General features: G+C 44.7%; 1 protein-coding gene and 1 pseudogene across 1 annotated transcript in view; one reads left to right on the top strand and one right to left on the bottom strand.

The window, feature by feature from the left end:
• Window positions 1–7,134, top strand: part of LOC125942394 (uncharacterized) — a 29,485-nt gene extending 22,351 nt beyond the window's left edge. Inside the window, exons 2-3 of the mRNA XM_049660554.1 lie at window positions 2,309–3,790; window positions 6,071–7,134. Coding sequence (XP_049516511.1) covers window positions 2,309–3,790; window positions 6,071–6,817 — 2,229 coding nt within the window. The 3' untranslated portion in view covers window positions 6,818–7,134. The remainder of the gene's footprint in view (window positions 1–2,308; window positions 3,791–6,070) is intronic.
• An 8,416-nt stretch (window positions 7,135–15,550) lies between these two features.
• Window positions 15,551–18,701, bottom strand: LOC125943549 (uncharacterized; annotated as a pseudogene).
• Between the last annotated feature and the right edge of the window lie 3,518 nt (window positions 18,702–22,219).

Here is a 22,219-nt window from a genome sequence, read left to right as displayed (position 1 = left end):
CTTTCCTAACCATTATTGCTGCAATCGCACGTACACTTCTATCGTGCCGACGCCATCTACCTTTTTAGATTATCATCGCCTGTTGATTATAATGAAAATTTAGCTACTGCCTACAACACAGTATTGGCCAGGAAGCGGGTGGTACTTTCAAATTAACAAATGAACTACAAGGAGCAAATGCGTGCGCGCGCCACTGTCCTCTACGCCAAAGCCGTAGGAATGAAATGTGCAAATTTATAGCATTTTATTACAGATTCACGTAGATCATAAAGTGTGCGTTAGAATCTGCATAGTTTAATGCATGAAATGCTTCTAGCTCCTCCTGTCGCCGACCTTCAAGAGCTAAAATCCAGAGCCGTTATCCGGGCACTCAATGTGGAGAGAACGAAACGAGAACATCCGGGCATCGTTGGGAGAGCTAAACGAGATTATCCAGGCAGCCAGTCAAAACTTAAGAAAATGCAGCCTCTGGGCCCCAACCCCTTTTACAGGACCGCATTACATACGCTAGTTACTGCCCAAACAAGTTACAAAAAAATGTTGCTTCCGATATATTCCTAATGTTTGTTCACAATATCACTCAAGCTATAACTTCTAGTATACGCTGAAGCTTTATTTGTCATTTCCGATAGCGACGTTCAAGAGGCAGACACAGAGCGTCATGCATACACTTGATTGTAATCTTTTGGCGCTGCCACAGGGTTGCCTGTGCTCTGTTCAACGCCAGCGGTCCGTGAGAAGACCGCACATTTGCAGCCGACCGCTTTGCCGCGACAAGAATAATTACCGATAGACGTTGAGCGCGCGGCGCTGTTGGAAGAAAAGCAGGTTAAAGCGGCGGCACCACAGGCGGCAAAAGGCACCATAGGGTAGCCATTTCATGCTGACATCTTCTCTCGATTACGGGAGAGCCAGCAATATTGTAGCTTATGTAGTTTAGATGACGCATTCGTTTGAAATAGAGGCGTCCTTTTCCCTGAGCCATTCCAGTTTGAATTAAACACCGCGGTTGTATATAAAGATAGGAATGCAAGATGAAGTATGAAATAAATTTTAATTATGCAATTTTGAAATAACTCATGTGTGTGAAACTTATTGTTACGAATGAATGAAGTAACCTATTAGTGAAATAATGTCAAATTAAATATTTCACTAATTCGTTAAATAAATTATTAAATAATTATTTGGATAATTGAATAATAAACTTACGTGTGTTGTTGGTTTGCAAAACTTATATTACCTGATTCGGTAACTAATCCCTTTTAATTTCTTTTGCTATCTCCAGCAGACTGTTGTTCGTCGGACCTTTGAAAACTATGTAGCCAGTCTCTTTACATAGTGGCAATTATTGTTTGACTGACATCTGCATATACGTATATCTGCACGATAATTTTTTTCACGTGTGATACTTAATTGTAAGAGTTGCATGTGCGTCTCCACAGTAGATTTCCTGTAGCCTAACGATGTATAAGCAACAATTGTAATTTCTACGGCTAACTATTTTGTAACATTTGATTTCATACTGCCAAATTTTGTGTAACGAGTTGCCTCACTCTCCTTTTCGATATGTTCAGCCTTTCTTAGAATCACTCAATACTCCAACTCGGAGCATGTGAGGACCTTGAAAAAAACAAGTAACAAACATTCACAAGCGCAACCAGCGCAACAAGCTGTCGTTGCAGAGCGTGTCGGTGGAAACACGGCGGCTTCTACACAGGCCATGCTGAAGTGGCGCCACTTGGTGACGTCAATCAAAGGAGCCTCCACCACGGGCCATCCCTGAACCCACTACTCTCTTTTAGTACACTGTACTTCGGTCCAGCTACGTGGCACTTGGATATTTTTAATGTTTGGCTCAAGTTACGTGAAACACCCTGTAAATATGGTTGTCGCTATGAAAGGCAACGCTGATGAAGCGGAGAAATTATAGAGCACATTTAATTCCGGTACTCTATTGGAAACGCTGGCGCTACACCGAATTTACCCGCATGACCGCGATCAGCGGTAGATGCTTCTTGCTTTACCAGGCTCTCCATTAGTCATGTAACTCCATTCACAATGTAAGTCCTTGCTCGAGAGACCAGGTGAGAATAGTCAGTTATACTCCTATGGTACCTCAACAGTTCAGCTACACGCGTATAGAGAGTTAGGATGCCATTGGTAGAATACACTTCCGCTCACTTCTATCTACCCTTCAATGTAATATTTTTATAACTGGGCTTATCAGGTACAATAGGTGTCTTGGCTGTCAAATTACTTGCGCTTGTCTAATCCTTCTTGCCTATTTCCCACATTCTTGTTGGAACAGGAAGACCAGGGCGCCACTCCTGCCGGATTCGCCGAAATCCTCGCTAATGCAGATGCCGGTGTTTTCGGCAGCGCGGACAATGTCCTCGCAATCTTCAAAGCTGCCGACGAGGAATTCTGCAACGTTGGCACCACCTGTCTCAGTGCCACCTGTACATTCAGCGAGATAGATTCGTGCTGGGCCGTCGGCTGTCAGCGAGGGTGGAATGAGCTGTTCAACCGGCGTGGTGTCGAGGTGATCCAACTGCAGAAGCGAACACTTTACTTTCGAACGTCGGACGTCAACCCGGAGGACTTGGAGGCGAATGGTGATGTTAAGTTTCTTTGCCTGTACCTATGGCTTTTGCGACAGCATCGCTGCATATCTGGAGTCATCCTGTCTATTCCGGTCCTGGCACCGAGGCACGAGTCTCTGTTCATGTCTCTGCTAAAGCTTACGGATTACGTAGAAAAGTGCGAGATGCACGGCAATTACCCATTCATAGGACGTTCTCTCGCAAAATCCGATTCAAGAGTGATCCTTCTAGATAACCTATGTCGACTGAGAGAACTGGGACTGGCTACGGTTCACTTACTCGATGACGACGTCGCTATCCTGGCCCGTCTCGTGGAGCAAAATCCATTGCTGGTTGCTCTTGTCATCATCGACGTAGATATGAGTGCGCTCGCGTTAGCAGAGCTCATCGAAAGGGTGGTCGAGCACAAGAAACTGGAGGACTTCCGTATTAAGATGAGGGCTAAGGAGCCGCAGACGGTGTTCAACGATGCCCTGAGTTTTATCGGCCAGTCTCGCACAATCTCGAGGCTGTACGTGCACGTCGACCACGGCTTGCTAAGCCTGCTGAGGGGTCTCCTCGAAAGCTCGTCGCTTAGAGAACTAACGCTGGAGCCGATGATCGATGATGCGAAAGTGCTGTGTGCGCTGGCCGACTTGCTGGAAAAACAGGCGTCTTGCATTCGCTTGAAGGCTTGCTTCCAGGCCAGACATCTTTCGCTAATTCCCGACGCGCTCGACAATCTGGAGCGAATGGTCAGCAAGAGTTCGCTCAGCGTCCTGGTGCTTTCGGGATCGGTGTTCACGCACCTGCCGGCGTGTCAGCTCGCCAACGCGCTCGCAGAGAGCAAAACTTTGAGGAAGCTCTTCTTGCAGGACTGCCAGCTCACGTGCGCAGACGTCCAGCCCTTCGTGGTGGCCATCCGTAGGTCCAGCCAATTCGAGGAACTCAACGTGGGAGCTGTGACCGGGAGGGAGAATGAGCAGTGCGAGCTCTTGAATAACATGGCAGAATTCGCAGTCTGTGACAAGATCACGCTGACCTATAAGGACTGTCTCGTGGCGAGTTTGCAGAAAGCACTGCAAACAAGCCTTAAGTTTGTCAACATTTCGCTCTCCTATGGCGAAAATACAGAGGCTGAGCCTATTCTCCGTGCCATGAGGGGCACGGTGAAGACCCTGAAGAGCCTCTGCATCGACACTCCTCGAGTAAGTTACCGTGTTCCTTGATGTATTTCACGAAGCTAAATTCATGGGCTTCATGGCAGAGCACGCGGCGTGGAGGAACGCGGACAGGGTCAACTAGTAGGCGAAACGATTACATCCACTAGTTGCGTATGTCCGCGTCTCTCTGTAAAACGAGCACCACGCTTTGTCATGTAGTATCGCCAACACTTCCCCTTTGTAGTATTCCAAGATGCGCATACTTGTTTAGAATAATTAGTTGTTTAGCGTGAAATGCCCAGGATGAATAGGCATAGAGACACAGGGCGCTGCCTCTCATCGCCATTCCTCTTCACCTTGTTAACTGTTTTACGACTGCGCTAAAGGATAGTTCAGTGTTACGTGATATAATTCACTCGTGCGATACCTACGTGAAAAGTGGCTGTGGAATTTTGATTTCCTCCCGTTTTTTTTTTCTATTAGCAGCGGTGACTTTCCAAAGACATCATACTGGGTGTTTCAGTAAACACTTTTAAAAATTGCCTGTGGCATATAGTGTAATTGTAGTCCATGAGCTGGTCTACTCGAAGAGGCGGACATCACTTGCACAAATATGTGAAATGTATAATCGAATAATTAAAAATAATTCACTCGTTAGGTTTTTAACCAATTATCTTATGTCACGTATAGCAATTTACCAATTCTAGCGGGCGAGACTGCAAGGCATATCCACTTGAAAAGAATTGTGTGGATGGCACCGTTTACAAGATATGCGCCGTCAAACTCGCGGTAAAAATGCACTGTCTTTCCACTTACTTAACAAAACGTCGTTCTATGAATGGAAGCACAAAAATAACTACCGTCAATGCATTTCTCGGCAAAGTTCGGAAATTGTTATCTATAAACTGGGATCAATGACTCTTGAACATTAGTGGGGATCGCGTTGCGAACTCCCTAGCCAGAATTTGTGAGGAGGAAAGAAAAAAAGCCAGAAGGCAGGGAGGTTAACTAGAATAACGTCCGCTTGGCTACCCTACACCGGGGCAATGGGAAAGGGGAACACAAAGATGATGGAGAGAGAGGAGGGAAGGAAAGATGGAAATTAACGGTGAGTTCGCTGACGCGTGTGTTATTGCACTAATAGTCACAGACGTTGACACAAGCCCGTCATAAAACGGTGAAGGCACTTTTGTGCTTTTTGAGGCCAGGTTTTGTAAATTGTAATATGTGACATAAGGTAGTTAGTCAAAATCTAGATTAGTGAATTTTTATTAATTAGTCGATTGTGCATTTAAATTTTTTGTGGATGTAATGTCCGCCTTTTGGAGTAGACCATGTCATGGACTAGAATTGTGCTGTCTACTTTAGGGAATTTTGAAACATTTTTAAACGTTTTCGCTAAAACACCGGGTATAGTGCTTGCTGTTCAGTGATATTTTTGGCTCAAGTCTCACGATTGTCTACTTTCAGACATTGCTTTATACGTAGGCGGAATGTGCTGGATACCTTCTCTGACTTAGAAAAACAGGCACAGTGAACTGGTAAACTCGGTAAATATATCGGGCGATTAACCGACAGTAATAAATGCAAACTATCGTTATAGTCCGAACCAAAGAAACACCTGTGTTTGGGCCATTTGAGTACGAATGCTACAAAATACATTAAACCAAATCCTTAACAAGGGCTCTCACATGGCTGTATGGCTGTAGAAAAATCTTGTGGCTCGAATTTAACTTCATCTACGCAATACAATATTTCAACCGCCTCAGTCGTTGATATATACCAGAGCAGGTCACAATAAGTTAAGCCTACCTCTGCCCCTACAGCGTCCCTAAAACACCTCATTAGCATTACTTTGCAATTAGAAATGCTACAAACGTTGTAATTTCACATCTTCAACTTTATTTTTGATAAAGCGCGTGATGCAGATATTAACTTTTCTCAGAATGCAAGCAGCATGCTAACATCCTGCGGTCGTGGATGCGACTGAGCAAGAATGGACAATGCCTCGACGCCTGCACTCGGTACTGCCGGCATCCCTCACGCTTTTTTTGTACATTTGCGCGGCGAGTTTTCACAGCGCTCGCATTACTTGTCGGAGTTGTGTCTTGCTGAAACAATGTAGTGTTTACTACCAAAGGAATCGTCTACATCGTCTTCCTGTATCTGGCAGACCAACAGGACTTCTTTTGAGAGTGTAACGGTGGGTAGTCAAGCCCCCCCCCCCCTTTTTTTTACAGGAAAGAGGCTCCCTCTTTCATCAATTTGTCGCTGGCTGACAACACATTTTTTAAACAAATTCATGCATTAAGTCTCCTCACGCAGGTACTCAGCAGCCTCGGTGGTCAGTTCCTGGCGAACCTCATCCGGAATGGCGACTCACTAAAGGTTGTCCGACTGCGCTGCCGCACCAAGGCGAGCGCGTCCATCCAGATACTCAAAGCTTTAGCTGAGTCTAGTAGCGTGGTTGTCCTAACCATCGAGCGCTGGGACTTGAGCGAAAACGTCCAACGCATATTCGTCGACATGCTTCGCCAGAACCGCAGCCTGAACCGCCTGGAGTTCTACTGGAACAACGTGAGCGAGTACGAGTCGTTCAAGAAGTGCCTGATCAATGGTCTCCAGTTCAACCACTCTATAATAGCCGTGAAGATGCACCAGGGCCCGCAACGCGACGAACTGGCCGTACGTGACTTCGAGCTCTTGCAGTACCTCCACAGGAACGAGATGATACTCGCCTGGATCGCGGACGTCATCCTGAGGGACGGAAGGTGTCCTGAGGGTGCCGCTGTTGTTGACTTGCTGAACAGCTGCGAGGCTCCTCTAGACCTGTTTCAGCCGACTTCCGATTCCTTGCAGCGTGCGGCTAACACTCGCTTTGCTCGCATGGCGACCAGGACGCACTTCTACGCCCTGCTTACTGCGTTCCGCGGTCGGCCGGACTTTGAGTTGACGGCTGGTAAACGAGCGCTCTTTGAAGACCTCCATGATTCTATTATTGACGAGGTGTCGAGTTCACTGGGACTCGAAAAGCCCACTAGTACGGGTAGCAGCACCTCTGACGGGCAGTGAGATCGTTTGTGCAATTTTCTTGTTTTTCACATGTATGCAGTGCGTGGCTGAGCTACACAGCGAACTGATAATGAGCACACGTTTCAAAACAGTTCGATGTTTGGTGGTTCCACTTATATCCTTGTTCAATACTTTATCGGAACTCTATCACTTGGACTTGTTCTCCTAACCATATATATAATTTTAGCTAGAATTCGCGTACTCCCGGTGTAAAATTGGCAGCAAAACACATTAAGAAAATTAGTGTTTTTTTTTTCGCTTTACCGTTCGGTCCAACACGCCTCCTGCAGATCACTTGTTTTATGCAATAAACTTCATTTCTACGCACTCTGTATTGCGTCGTAACTGCTATTGACACAAGCTTGATATTTTTAAAGAAAATTACGCTGCCTACGTGCGTGTTTATGCTCGTGAGAACTTCGCCGTGGTGGTGTAGTGGGTAGGGCGTTGCGCTGCTTAGCCGGAGGTTGCGGTTTCTAATCCCGGCCGCAGCAACCACATTTCGATGGGGCAAAATGCAATAAACTCCCATATACCATGCATTGGGTGCACGGTAATAAACCGCACGTAGTCAAAATTAATCCGGAGTCCCCACTACGGCATGCCTCATAATCAGATCGTGGTTTTGGCACGTTTTATTGAATTGTTGTGAGTGGAGAAGCAACTAAATTAGCCTGCCAATATAACGACTGCACACCTTGTCGCCGAAGCCTGCCAGCCTCTTAGTTAATGTCGCCGTCGATGTCGGTCAACTTCAACATCGTGGCTTGTGTGTAGATAAGTTTTTGAACTTTTAACTTTATTTTAGACCAACAGTTCGCAAAGCAATATAAAAAGGAAATACCGAAAGCGAAAAATTCTGCTAACCTGGGAGCTTTCTCAGTCAAACAGGGCAAACATAGATGTCCGGTGGCGGGTGCTCGTAATTCCACACGGAAAGTTATACAAGTCGCCGTTTCACCTGTAAGGCGAAGCATTGTTTAAGATATCAACTTTCTCGATAGCTGTACGAAATAGGCCTATTTATAGCGAAGCTGCTAGCCTCTAGTTGGTCTGGATTTTTCGCGGCGCGTCCTCACGAAAGAAATATAACCTCCCACAATTGAGGCGAAAACTGCATACATTTTTGGTATTACGCATACAACATACAGCACATCATTCGTTTCAATGAAGACCAAGCGCAAAACAAGCATCTAAACCACATTGATAAGGTGTTCCTGATAATGCGAAGCATGTAGCGCTCCCAGCATACGTTTCACGGTAAAGATTACTGTTGCCGTAACTTCCTGCGGCGACGGCAGCTTGCGACGTGTGGAGCGACGTCACTAGCCTTTGATATATAAAAACTAGCCTAGCAAATAATTTCATTGTTATTGCAGTACCGCTATGCGTAAGCAACTCACAGTGAGGACTCCCGAGGAACAGCGTGAATACGCGAATTGGCAAAAGGAAAAGAAGGCAATACGACCAGCGGCGGCACCCTGCCAACATTACCATTACTACAAACTCCTAGAAACATCTCTCGTTACTCTAAAGCAATGAAGCATTGCATTGCTTGTATTGGTGATTAACAGCTTCGCTGGACGTCCACCTTCGCAGGGCCAGGATGGCGAGTAAACCTTATTTATTGCCCTTATAAGCTGTTGTAAACATTCGCTTACTAAGTAAATAGTCAGAAAATTGTTTTAGCACGTAAAACCCCAGGACTCAAGACATCTCACTCGATGACTGCGAACACTCCTGCTGAGCACCAAGTCACGGGATTGAATCCCGGCCGCGGCGCTCGCATTTAGATGGAGGCTAAATGCGAAAACGCCCCTGTGCTTGCGTTGTGGTGCATGTTAAAGAACCCCGGGTGGTCAAAATTATACTGGAGGCCCTACACTATGGCATTCCTCATAATCGGAACTGGTTTTAGCACGTAAAACCCCAGAAACAGGAAGAAGAATGCAAACACTGGCTGAAAAACCGCGGGTGTTATGAACAGCGGCGAGCGAGTTCCCATTTATGCTACCTCGCTTGCACGCTAACAAGGCGCGAGAGCATAGCGCACACAAAGCCGCGCAGATTCCCGCGCGCTCAGCCGTCGCATGCTAGCCATGCGATGTCACGGCTGGAATAGGCGATGCGCGCTAACCTGTCACATTCGCCTATTATTTCGCCCCTCACCTTGCGCGCTCACATCTCCCCGCTGCTCCCCCCCCCCCCCCCTTGCGCGTGCGAGAAGACGGCGCAACCCACCCTCCTCTCTTAGCGCGCTAGTACACGGCGCCGCATCAAGCCACAATCCTTCTCTGGTCATCCTCGCACCTACGGCATACGGCGCGCGGCCGCCATCTTATCGCACTTGGACTTTGTATAATGACTCACGGCGATGCCGCCGATGACGGCAGAAATGCGCCTGCAGTGTCCATATAGGTGCTATCCCAATAAAAAAAAACAAAGCAAAGCTCTTCCAAGAAACTACCTAAGAAAGCACCACAGAGCATGAACATCTCAAGCCCTGTAGATGAACTTGAACAGGCTGAATTATCGAAACTGATCAAGAGCCGGAAAAGAAGTCATTGCAGGGTGCATTTTTTACACAATACAGGTTTTTCTGATAACAATAATAATAATACTTCATTAACACAAGAGCTTCATCGGCACCACCACCTGCCGCGGTAGCTCAGTCAGCTAAGGCGTTGCGCTGCTGAGCACGAGGTTGCGGGATCGAATCCCGGCCGCGGCAGCCGCATTTTGATGGAGGCGAAATGCAAAAACGCACGTGTGCTTGCGTTGTAGTGCACGTTAAAGAACATCAGGGGGTCAAAATTAATCCGGAGCACTCCACCACGGCGTACATCATAATCAGAACTGGTTTTGGCACGTAAAACCCCAAAAAGATGTTTTCAGGCTCAGAATCAGCGATAACATTTGAAGGTCAAACATCAAAAAGTCGCAGTTTCGCCCGTAAGGCGAAGCATCGATCGCGAAAGCAAAGTATTAAACAGCTATACGAAGTAAAGTGAACTTGAAAACGGGGGTACCTGCGAATGCACAAGGACGCGTACACAAGGAAAAGGTGTTAGATACGGACGGACGCCTTTTCTTTGTGTACGCGTCCTTGTGTATTCGCTGGTGCCCCCGGTTTCAAGTTCATGGTCCACCAAGGGGCCCAAGAGCTTGCGCTAATGCACGAAGTAAGGATAATAGTGTTATCGACCGTATAAAGTTGTAAATATTCGCTTAATAACTAAATAAACACGCCCGGTGTCACGCGCGTACGAGTAAACATGAACACATCGCGCTCGATGACCGCGGAAACTCGCTCTCAAAACGCTGGAGTGAGGAGGCGCGGCCGCAGCAGCTAGGGAATTGACCTTCGTGCTGGCTCTCGCTTCATCGAGAACTGAACGTCGAACGCACAGCGCATAGGAAGTTACCGGCAATCAGCGCATCCACTTTGTCCCCATCGCAGATCGCTTTGAAGTTGAGGCCCCCGCGGGTGCACACTTTGGATGCACCGCAGATCGCTTTCAAGATACAGCGACCGCGCGGCAGCTCCGTGAGCAGCAGCCGACGGCGCAGAACTCCCCCTCCCCCCCACCGTCTCCGTCGCCTCCTCCCCGTACCTCGAGTGCGAACGAAGACCGCGCGCGCTTCCGGCCGCCTTCCTCTCTCGCGTGCGCGAGATTAAGCTGCGTTTGCCGGCTCACCCTCGCGCGCTATCACTCGCACACACAGCGATTGGCTACGATTTGGTCGCGGTTCTACTTTATACGGGACGTCACGGTGACGACGACGACAAAAAATGCGCTTGATGTGTCCATATAATTGCTATCGCAATAAAAGAAAAAGAAAGAAAATGTGATAGGAAAGTACAAATGATCTCAGCAGGGTACAGTGCGCTAAAATAAACCAAAACAAAAAGATACTCTCTTCCTGGTCTATTCATACATGTCAGCACCTGTACATGTATAATGAAATGACCATAACAATATGTCGTCCTCTTAAGCCTAAAATGAAAGCACGAGTGCACGCTTTTTTGTCACTGTTGATGAGAACATCATCCTCCGGGGCACCCACCAAGATTAGTGGACTAATAGCACTTTAGAAATGCCTGCAACACAAACGAAGGCCAAGCATTTCATGAATTGTGCGGTGATACACTGTGCGACTAACGAAGACCGCTTGCTTGACGCACCTGCACAACAGCGTACGTTGTCTTACGCACGGTTGTGATTCATACGCCGTTACCTAGTTGATGCGGTAGCAAAAGTGTCGTAAATTAGGAGAAAAAAAGAAGACCAGGAAATGCACAGTGGCAACTTCCAGCTCGCTGCTCTTGCGTGAGGCAAAGTGCCAGTGGGCGCGGAGACCATAGCGAGCAGGAGGAAATATAAGAGGAAAAAAGAGTCTCGTTATATATGCATCACGAATCTCACTATAAGGCCACAAAAATATGATACCTGAAATCTAGAAAAAAAGCTCGTTATGTTCTTGGTAATTTAGTACATGCATACGTACATGAAATGATAAATAAAGTTAGTACATTTTGCATGGCCGTTTATTCTATCGTCCATCTTGTACCACATTTTTCTAGATCATATGGCAGTCTTGAGCCAGCTTAGTTAAAATAAACGCACTAGTGGATGCCACACTGCCATGTTCTGGCTATTTCACGTAACTGAACACTTTATACAAGGGTTTCACCACCAGTACAGTCGCCCTGGTAGCATCTTTTTATCCTGCAATGACAGTATCTTGCGCAAAACTTGTGCAGCATCTTGCACAGTACCTGTGCGAAAATTATTGAATGCATGCGGAATTTGCACTAATATGTCCATTGTGACACTCAAATTTTCTATGGACTTCTACTCAAGATACCCTGCTTCATGCAACTGCGACAGCTCCATTTCGGCGACTTCAGCGACAACAAATCACGCCTGGCATCCAGCACAGCCTTCACGACAGTGTTGATACCTTTCCACAAGGGTGCATGCTGTGCAACAACTCCTATGTAATGTTCATACTGTCAGGTGCTAGTATGACTGCGTTAGAGGCATCAATAAGAAGTCAGGCGAATTATTTGTGGCCTATCTCGAGGCGGCTACAAATAACAGCCTCGAAAATTCGGAGGATTCTAAAGCGGGCAACAATTCCAGCTGAAAAAGCTTTGCAAGGTATCACAAGCCCAAACTTCTATGGTAACGCAGCCACACAGCATTGAATAAACCATGAAGAAGTAGCACGACTGCAGTTTCAGAAGGATTTTGGACTTCTTGCTGATCAGCGTGGAATACTGGAATACACCTGTCCAAGGATAAACCATGGCTGTGCGCAACACCTGATGGAATTATAGAATCTCACTGTGCGATTCTAGAAATCAAGTGCCCATTTACACAGGACTGCAAGGAAGTCATACGAAATGGGAAGTATGATGTGGTAGAAAAGGGATGGGTCCATATCTTAAATAAGAATGACCCTAGTGGATATTATTCCCAAGTACATTTCACTATGTTGTGCACTGAGAAGCAGCTCTGTTTTTTCTACGTGTGGTCAGCTAAGTCAGCAGTTCTCATAGAAGTACCATTTGACTCATGTTATGTCACACATGAAATGCCACGGCTTCAGAGATTCTATTTTTGTAAACTGTTTCCATGTTTACAAGGAATCAAAAGCAAAGGAAAACTTACCTGCCCGAATACGAAAATATGGCAGAGATGTAATAACAGCTCATCTTTCACATATAGCTACACTGCTAGAAGTTTTTGAATGTAGCAAATGTCTTCCTGATTGCTATGCAACATCATACTGTGCATGAGTAACATTTTGTTCTCTTCTCTTGTATGTTGCTTATGGCTGTGCTCTCGTGCCTTGTTTATCTTGTGTATTAATCTGTTTGTTTTGTCATTCCTTTTTATGAATCATACGCTTGTGAGCCGGACAAACTAAACTGTCTCTTGAAGGAATATTTAAGCGGAATATTAAATTAAATGGAATGAATAAATTACATTTCTACAATGACGAATGAGTCACTCGTAAAATAAGCGGATATCACCAATAATAAAAAATGGAGGGCAAATGAGAATGCCCCTTTAATGTTCTTGTAACCACTTTTCACTAGGCCATCAATTTTGAATATTTTTTACCATTGAGTTTTTTTGTTGATAAAGAAGTGTGACGTTGCTATCTAAACAAACTGAATATTGAAATGGGAAGTGTGGCATTGCCAAAATGATGAAAAGAGTATGAGAAAATGGTCTGAAATGTGCGACACGGCACTGTTGCGTCAGTGCTAAGGTGTCGGTACAAAAGACAAGAAATAGAAGTTCGGCCTTAACTTTCTTTGCTGATAGTCAACATTTATTCGCCCAAATGAAAGTCGTTTTTGAGGACTGCTTACCAGTGCAAGTGATTTAGTGTGTTCATTTATGTATCCCTTTAACGTCTAGTGTGCTTGTCTGTTTTTTTATCATTTAACCTGCCGTTCCATTGCATTCTAATTCATACCGAAGTAGGCATTTGGGTAGCAAGTTCAGTGTTGGGCTTTTACATAGTATATGTGTAATCTAGTAGTTTTGCAGAAAAATTGCAGTGCTCATTTTCTTCCGTGTCTTTTGTGGGTATGATGGGACCACTGTGGTGGTGATAGATGCTGTATTTGTATGCTTTAAATACATGGAAATGTACCTATTGCTTTTAAAGACCTAATATACTAGTCAGTTTTTATTGTGCTCGTATACATCATGGTTTCCTTGCTGCCTCTAAGAGGCGAATACCCTTATTCTTTAGTCCGTGACCTGAAGAAGTTAATATATGTATGCACAAGGCAGTTAATATGCTTCACATTCTGCACAACATTGAATACATTTTGGCATTGTGATATCACCCAAGTACTTGCACAAGTTTTTTGTAACGCGTTTGTGTGCGAGTGTTGCAATAAAAGTCATGTGCTTATACTGGTACAGGAGAGCCACATATTTAACAGAACCATTAGTGCAGTAGTTTTTTTTTAAATATTTGTCGCTGTTTCGTGTGTTCTATGTGATACAATGTTGTCCATGTTTTTATGCTGCACTTGTACCGTATTTTCCGGCCTATAACTCGCACTTTTGTATAAGACGCACCCCGCCCGCCCCAAAAAATGGCCGTTTTTCCGAAAGAAATGTATTAGTCGCACCGGTGTATAAGACGCGCCTGCTCGTTTGGTAAGCGATTTAAAAAAATTAGTGACATTTCACTCCATGAACGCGGGTCACGTGCAAGCGTATGGGTGCCATATATTTCATGCGATATCAATGATACGGACTCTCCAGGTGCATTTCTGCCGTCGTGGTTGCCGCGATGTTGCGTGTAAAGTCCAAGGGCGATAACATCGTCCCGCGTGCCGTATGCTGTATGTGCGAGTGAAAGCGTGCGACGGTGAGCCGAATCGCGCAGAATGGAGGAAGCGGAGGCGGCTTGTGCTCGGTTAGCAAGTGCGTAGTTTGCGCAGCGGCGCGCACTGTTACCATCGTATCTTGACGGCGATCTGCAGATGCAACTACTACAGGGTTGCTCGACTCGCGGTCGGCCTAAGGTCCATATATAGTAAAAGTTCCGCCATCTACTCTTTCCTCCGGCGTCTCCTCTCTTCAAGCGCTTGATTTTTTCTTTACTTTTAGCTTGCGAAAGCAAGTCGACGGTGGCACCTCTACAAAGATCACGTTGAAGCTTTCAGGCCGGGCGCGCGCCGCCACCGGCAAATTGCGCAGCGTGACTTTCATCATGGCTCTGAGGCGGAAAAAAAATATAAAGAAGTGAAAGCGCGCGCTATCATCGTCTAATCTGAGATACAGGAGAGAGAGAAGCGGCGGTGATCAAAGGATGGCGGTACTTTTTCTATATAGGGACTTTAGGTCGGCCTGCCACCGCTTGTGTAGCTGCTGCGTCCTTTTCGCGCGGCGCTCGGGAACTCTATCACGAGAAGAACCCGGCACCTCCATAGCACGCGCACAGACCCCGTAGCAATTAAGTCAACCAGCGCGTCTGGCGCGGCCATACCAACGAATCTGATTTTGACGGCAGTTTACGTACATATGTCGCACCGTTCTATAAGACGCGCCGACGAAAAATTCGAAAAAAAAAACGTCTCTCATGCACCGGAAAATACAGTATATAAAATGGCCAATTCACTTATTTCATCAATGAGCGCTCCAAGTTAATAAAGTGTAACATTTTCATGTATACCCTGTTATGAATTTCTGCAATGTGTTTTCATTTTTGTAGTTTGTATACACACTAAAAAGAACTTTCTGAGTTGCAGTATTTATTCTTACAAATTGTTTGCACATATGCGAGCACTGCTTACATTTCATGGCTACTGTGACCATTGGTCTCTGCTATTAGCGGTACCTTTAAGATACAGAGACCTGCACACACAAAGATTATGCTGTCAATTGTGTCTTTAAACTTGATGCTCAGCGCATATTTAAATATTCTGTAAGTCTTGATCCTGTTTATCGCTCGCTCCACATGTATTCGTACTGTTGCGACGCGCCGAGCTAAGGTGACTTCCTGTTCAGGAAGTTGACTCTTCCCTTAAATGCATGATAATTCAGTATACATGTTAGCGTCGCACTAATGCCCTCATTTCTCAACACAATACACAGCTGGAGTTATCACATTGCTGAAAATGTTCAACACAGGAAGGAAAATAACATGACTAACTAAGCTGCAGCACATTAGGGTCCAGACATTCTGGATTCTTTACATAAGGCCATTTTCGTGAATGGTTCTGTTGCTCCTCAGCATCAGCAGAAACCAAGCTGCACATCAAAATTGCACAATATGAATTGAGCATTCTCTTCGGCCTCGTAAATAGAACGAAATAATTGTGTACAAGCATGGCCCAAGATGCACAGCATATGGAGGACAAGCCCTATCAGAATAGAGAATATAAGTCGAAAGACAGGTCTGCCACCTGGCTTGGGATCAAAAATCATGACAAAAAATTTGAAAAAAAAAGTCAGCCTACATTATGAATCATGTATTCGATTGGCAAAGCTAGTGTGTAAATAGCCAAGCATTGAGCTGCACCTCAACTGTGAAGATTTACTGTATATAAGTGGCAGAATGCCCTTATCTTTAGTTTCAGGGATGGTATAATATAGAAACTTATTCCGGCAGATTGTACGTCACTCTGATTATCCATCGTCACCACAAACGAAGAGCGACAAGAAATGCTATTGAAATATAATTGGTAATTATGCCGACCCAAGTTTCCAATTTTTTCGCTACAAAATATTCTTGTTTGCATCTGCTGATTGCACACCCACATTTGATTTTTCTTTCAAATTTTTGACGCTTTTTTTCTGTGCAAAAAAATGGAAGCTTGCTTTTACCATTGTTGCATCACTCATGGGCTGTTAAACCTTGCTCACACAATTGTTGATGCAAAAATGTTTACTTTTGCAAATGCATATATCTGAAATTCACACAAGAGAACAGCGAAGGCCATTGCATCTATACAAGTAGTGCCTGTCTGTTGTAGGCCTGTAGAACCAGCACAAACCAGGATTACTGTGATAGTACCGTTAACGCACCAAATCATGCAATACTGACTTATAATAGTGCGATACACAAAGGATGAGAAAGAAAAATGACACGAATGCAGACTAACAACTCGGGCGTATTGTCATAAACCCGATTATTTTTTTACACGCGTTTGTGCTATGAAATATACAATAAACACGAGTTGTTAGTCTGAGCTCGTATTATGTTGCTTTCTCCTTTCTTGTTTAACACGCTATCCTACATCAGTAAAGAGTAATCACTTGCCCTGCATTTAGCATCTGTAAGCCATGCAATCTGGCACTTTAGCACATCCTCATGAAGACTAATCTAGTTTAGAGCCCCTCATTCCTTGAGCGTGACAATTTCGAATGGTGATATGGAAGGTGGCCCTTTATTTCGTGTAACAGGCCGAGAAATAATAACTGTACATTCTCTCCTCATTATTTTTGAACACAGCCCAATGACGCTTATCTGTCGCTGTTTATCGGAATAATCACCCAGTGGTGTCATTGGAATTAGGCAACCACAAGTACAATACACAATAGCAAACCATGCATGTTTGATAATCATGCATGCTGTTGCAGAGCGACGGCGTGTATTGCCTACTTAGGTCAATAAATTGCGGCAGGTTTTCTCACCTTTGGTGAATGCTGGCATGTTCAGTTTGATTCCCTGGGCTTCCAAGTAGGGGTCCAGAGTGAAGCCCCTGTCAGCCACTATGACATCCCCAGGAACAAGGTATTCCTGGATGCCACTCTGTTTAACAATAAATTTGTCTGATGCACGCCCACCAAATGCACGAGAAATGTACATAATAAGGCAATTTGGAGCAAGTGCCACAAGAAACTTAACGGTATTGTGGGCTTTGTAAGAACTGTAGGTCTGGTCTCTTGGCTTCTGTTTGGTTGGCCTTTCAAGCGCAATTTCAGTGGAATCAAATATGCACGTGGTGTTCTCAAAACCATTATCTATGAACAAACTGGGCATAGTGCTCTGAATACGCGATCTCGGGAGCCAGATTACTACGTATTTCATTATCTCTTTAAGACATTTGAGCACATTATTGAATATATTGCACGCAGAGGATGGTGCAATACGAAATCTCGACGCTAGGTCCCTGAAGAAGGCCAAGCCTCAGGCGCATTAGTGCTAGAAGCAGCTGGTCTTCTAAGTGAAGTGGTGAGGGCAGCAAAGGTGTCCTCTGGATGCCCAGTTTGAACTTCTTAAATACCTCTGGTGATATCCCCGTGTAAAATTATACGTCGGCTGCAGACATTTTTTGCCGAAAGTGGTGTTTGGATATTCAACTTTAAAGGTGCAGAATATGTGTGGTAGACAGTTGCTACATCTTCCCGCTGTGTGGCTGCATCCACTTTACACACCTGGAAATAGTTACAGCTCTGATTAACACGAAATGCGAAGACACGAAAAAATACACAACTATAATAGGAAAGATGAAAGCTTGCTTGATATGATTGCTTGGTATGAAAGATCAAATGACTAAGCAAAGATAAAGAATTTGAACTCGCAATGAATAGTAGAGGAAAGTAATTGGGGAGAAATGCACTACCCATTTCATTAAATAATTATCACAGTAATTAAAAGGCCCCTCACGAGGTTTGGGCATTGCAAACAAGTGCAGCATCTAAATCCTGCGGTGTAAATCACGTCTGCAATGTATCAACCAGCTGCATGGAATGAACACAACTCAAATTTAAAAAAAAAACGTGCACGCTTTCCTTCTCGAGGTAGCCTCCCATACAGCCAGAAGTCAAGGAAGCACACTCGTGTCTCTACGTGAGATGCACTGCCTGCAACATTGCAGATTATGGCATGTGACTTCAGTAAGTTTTCACTAGGAGTGTGACGCGCAAGAGAAAAAAAAGGAAGAGAAAAAGAGAAGGCAGGGTTAGTTATATAAACCTATCGCAGGCCCTTGGCTTTGGTATCAGAGAAGGCAGGAAAGAAATGTCACTTGCGGACAATAATCGAGGTACAGAAAGAGTCTACATTGGCAGTGAATCTCGCCTCACGGCATCATGGTAACGTGACATTTCAAGTTCTCGCATATTCTCTAATACTGAGCCAATTGGGAAAATTCTTCCAGTAAGACACTCCCTAGGGAGAGTGCATCCTACTGAGGGTATAACCATAATTTGCAGTGGGGCCTGGTGAGGGGGCCTTTAAAGTTTGAAGGCACAAGTTGCAAAGTACACGTAAGGCTGGACTAATTGAAAAATATATAGAGACAATGCCGGAGGTTGAAATTCAAACTTGCTTTCTCCACAAGTCAATCTCATCCCTGTTGCTCACATAATATAATTCAAAAATTACCTCTTGGCATGACGCATCTGGATCTGCATGTGGCAACATGGCACCATCACCAGGGAACGTTCTAGGCACCTACAAGTAGATAATACTGCTATGACAACGTTGTTCAAGGCACAATTGCCTGCTACCTCTTCACATTGTGTATCTCTGCTGCTTTTGGAGATAGAAGTGTGTTGTCAACGGCAGTTTCAAGTGTCTGTAATTAAGTAATCACACTACACTGCGTTGATGCTGTCTGATGCAATGAATCGCGACAAATATGTACGATGTGAGCTTCACATTTGCTGCTGTCCACTTCCTGCCAAAGTTGTAAAAACTGCAAATGTGTCAGATACCGTAAAGTATTTTTTTTGCTAACATACAAGTGGGCTGCTCAACAAAACTTCACATTCTTTCACCCAATATAGTTATGACCGATACACACTGCTCTCTGGTAGGCTACTATTGTGAAAAAGCCTTGGGACAGGAATAATTCAGTGGACACGCGGCATTTTCTCATAACTGCTACAAGTATGGCTGCCACGCAACTCTTTTACCAAAGTCGGAAAGAAGATGGAGCTCTCTGCAGGGAAAGGACTTGACATTCACATGATGTTTAGAATAGGTTTAAAACGTGGCAAGCACCCATAAATGTGCACTTATTTGTCCGAGTGTATGTTTTTATCCACTTTCCTTGCATGGCACGTTTTGTCTCCTTCAAGTGTTATATTCAAGCTGCATCATTTCGACTTACCCGATCGTTAACTGGCAAAGATTCCACTTTCATCAGAAGAAATGGCACCATCCAATTGTGACTGCACATAAAAAAATGCATAAGTAATGAAGAGTCTGCTTTTGGCAACTCTTTTTCTGTTAAAATGCTGGCTTCATTCGGCACGTCCACATCTGCATCCATGCTATGGTGCAGCATGTGTGAAACTGCAATACAAAACTAGTACTAGAAAACCATACAAAATAATTGCTGACATGCTGGGTAGAAAGAAAAACTTTCGATGTACCTGTAGATGCAGCGGTGATGTCGAAAATGGTAATTGTTGAGGTTGAAAGAGGCTAGGCAAGAGCAAAAAAAATTAACAATTTACCGATGTTTGTTACCACAATGTAAAACAATAGGGTAACATTTACAAGGTAGGGAGAAATTATTGTGTATTTCTGAACTACAGCCTACTTTATCTGAGGTAAAGACCCCTACATCACTGCCCATGTCAAAGTTCGCTGTGGGAGCTGTTTTTTGGCTTTCTAGCAGTTTAAAAAATTCAGTGCAGGATTAAATGAAAATAAAGGATATATACTGACTAAAATACAGTAAAAAAGAAACAATAAGACAAACTTACAGCAAACATCACCTGATAAATTGGATGGAAGAGATGCTAAATGGAACGACCAGGCCTAAGCGATCGTCCATCGTTTCAAAAGGCTTTAAATATCTGATAATTCAAAAAGTTCACTTCATTCATGTTAATGCTTGTGGATTAATTACTGGCTGCTCTTCATAGACTTCTTCAAATTGTGTAGAGAACACTAAGATTAATTTTGACCATACAAAAGCTCAGATGAAAAATAGAAGTGGGAACCCCACAAAAAAATGGGATAAATTCAACACACTTTTCACTATGGCGGTGTACCTATTCCAAGTCACCAGTGCAAGTTGTGGTGCCAAATGGCACGGCAACTTATGTGGGTGATGTACTGGGGACGATTGCAAAAATTGGAGGTTGCTCAGCATGATAATGTAACAACAAATGTATTTTTCTGCTAATGTGGGACCACAAAATAAATTCACTTTAGCATCGTTTCTCTTGGGCCTTAGGTCAAACCATAAGTGAAAGAAATGCGTTTGCTAGAGCAAATGTGTTACGACTGCTAAAATGGTTGTTCCTTGCTGCACGAGCATGTGCCAGCTCCATAACTTTGCAAAAAAACAAATTCTGGAGTTTTGTGTTTTATGTGCCACTACCAAAATATGATTATGAGGCACGCCGTAGTGGCTTGGGGGACTCCGGAATAATTTTGACCACATGGGTCTCTTTAACGTGCCTCCATAACTTTGCAATGTACCGATTGTTGTAATGCAGAAAATCTGAGATGTCTTCGTAAATGACTTGTGCGTATACTTTCACGGGTGTACATGGCATTACTTACATGATCAATGGGTGTGCATGGCTCTCACTTTACAGGCTACACTTCATCTGCACAAAGCTAAAAAAATCTGCGAAAGTAAACATCAAGATTAAGCGTATCAAAACGCGCTGTGAAAATGAGAATGGTGACCCCAACGCTCTTTTACGTAATCCAGTCATCGAATGCAATAAACAAAAGAGCTCGCGCAGTGCCAACTTCGGCGACCAGCATTTTCCGTGAAAATTTGTTTTAGCAACTTTATCGCAGTGTAATGTGAGCGCTGTACACACGTGAAAAAAATATCGCACTCAAAACAAACCGTAGCACTTGCTCATAAAAAGATCGGTCAAACAATTTAGACACGTACCTTTCGTGTCTTCGCAGGCACGTAGTCGCCTCTAACTATACGTCGCCGCCCGACTTTGACCTGCGCAAGATATGATTGTTACTTGCGACTGTTTCTTCGAGAAGCAGTGTTCTCGCTAAACTAGCTGCAGGTTACATACGTACCTTCCGCTCATAGCCGAGGTTCCTCATCGGTGCCGGGTTTGTGTCGGTACGTTCGCCAGAAACGAAGTGCGCCGAGCATACCTGCGAAAACTCGGATGGTAAGAAATTCTTCCTCTTGACGTTCGAAATCCACAAACGCCGATTCTCTGGGTCAGAAGGAAAACGTTGCAGCCTGAATGGTTCGCAACCACAAACACGCCGTGGCTGTTGATGTACGTCGCACGTTTGTTCTGCAAACAGCTTCCTCTTTCTGTAATTATTTGTACAGCCGAAGATAACGCAGTGGTTCCCCGACGACCTCGTGTTAGCTGACATCGCATCAATATTCCGCAGGATGCGTTAAACACCAAAAAAACTGTTAGATTTCACCAGATTGCGACGCACTTTCAAGCAGCAGCAAATGCACACCACGCCGAATGGCCCAAGGCGGAAAGGAGGAAAGGCACGTGTTGCCAGACTTTCCTCCTCGCCCGATGAAACGGTCTATAGAAACATGCAGTATGTCAGCAGGCGAAGTGAGGTCAAAACACCAAGAATGCTTTTCGCCCTCACAGCTTTTTCCTCTGTTCCCTCGCTTTGTAGTACCGAAGGTATGCACTGTCTATTATGCGCGCAGCCGAGCCTGCGTTGCTACTCAGAACCGGATGGGTGCACAAAGAAGCGTGAATGCCCTGTCAAATTTGTTGCTCCCTACGCGGACCTCGCCCACTGCCAAAACAAAAAACGTGGTCTCTCGGAGGAGGAGGGACCCGTACACATTCTGTTCTGCCTGTGTGCTGTCGTTGTCCACTTCGCTTGCACCACGTTTTGCTTGCGAAACATGCATCAACTTGCCCAGCAACGTGCTCAGTACCAGTGGCTTGACCTCCGCGATTACAAGCTTGTTGCCACTCTGATATC

Source organism: Dermacentor silvarum, chromosome 1 (genome assembly GCF_013339745.2).
Source record: "Dermacentor silvarum isolate Dsil-2018 chromosome 1, BIME_Dsil_1.4, whole genome shotgun sequence".
Classification (NCBI taxonomy): Eukaryota; Metazoa; Arthropoda; class Arachnida; order Ixodida; family Ixodidae; genus Dermacentor; species Dermacentor silvarum.
The sequence above is the reverse complement of the archived record's forward strand: the minus strand, read 5'-3'. Positions and strand labels throughout refer to the sequence as shown.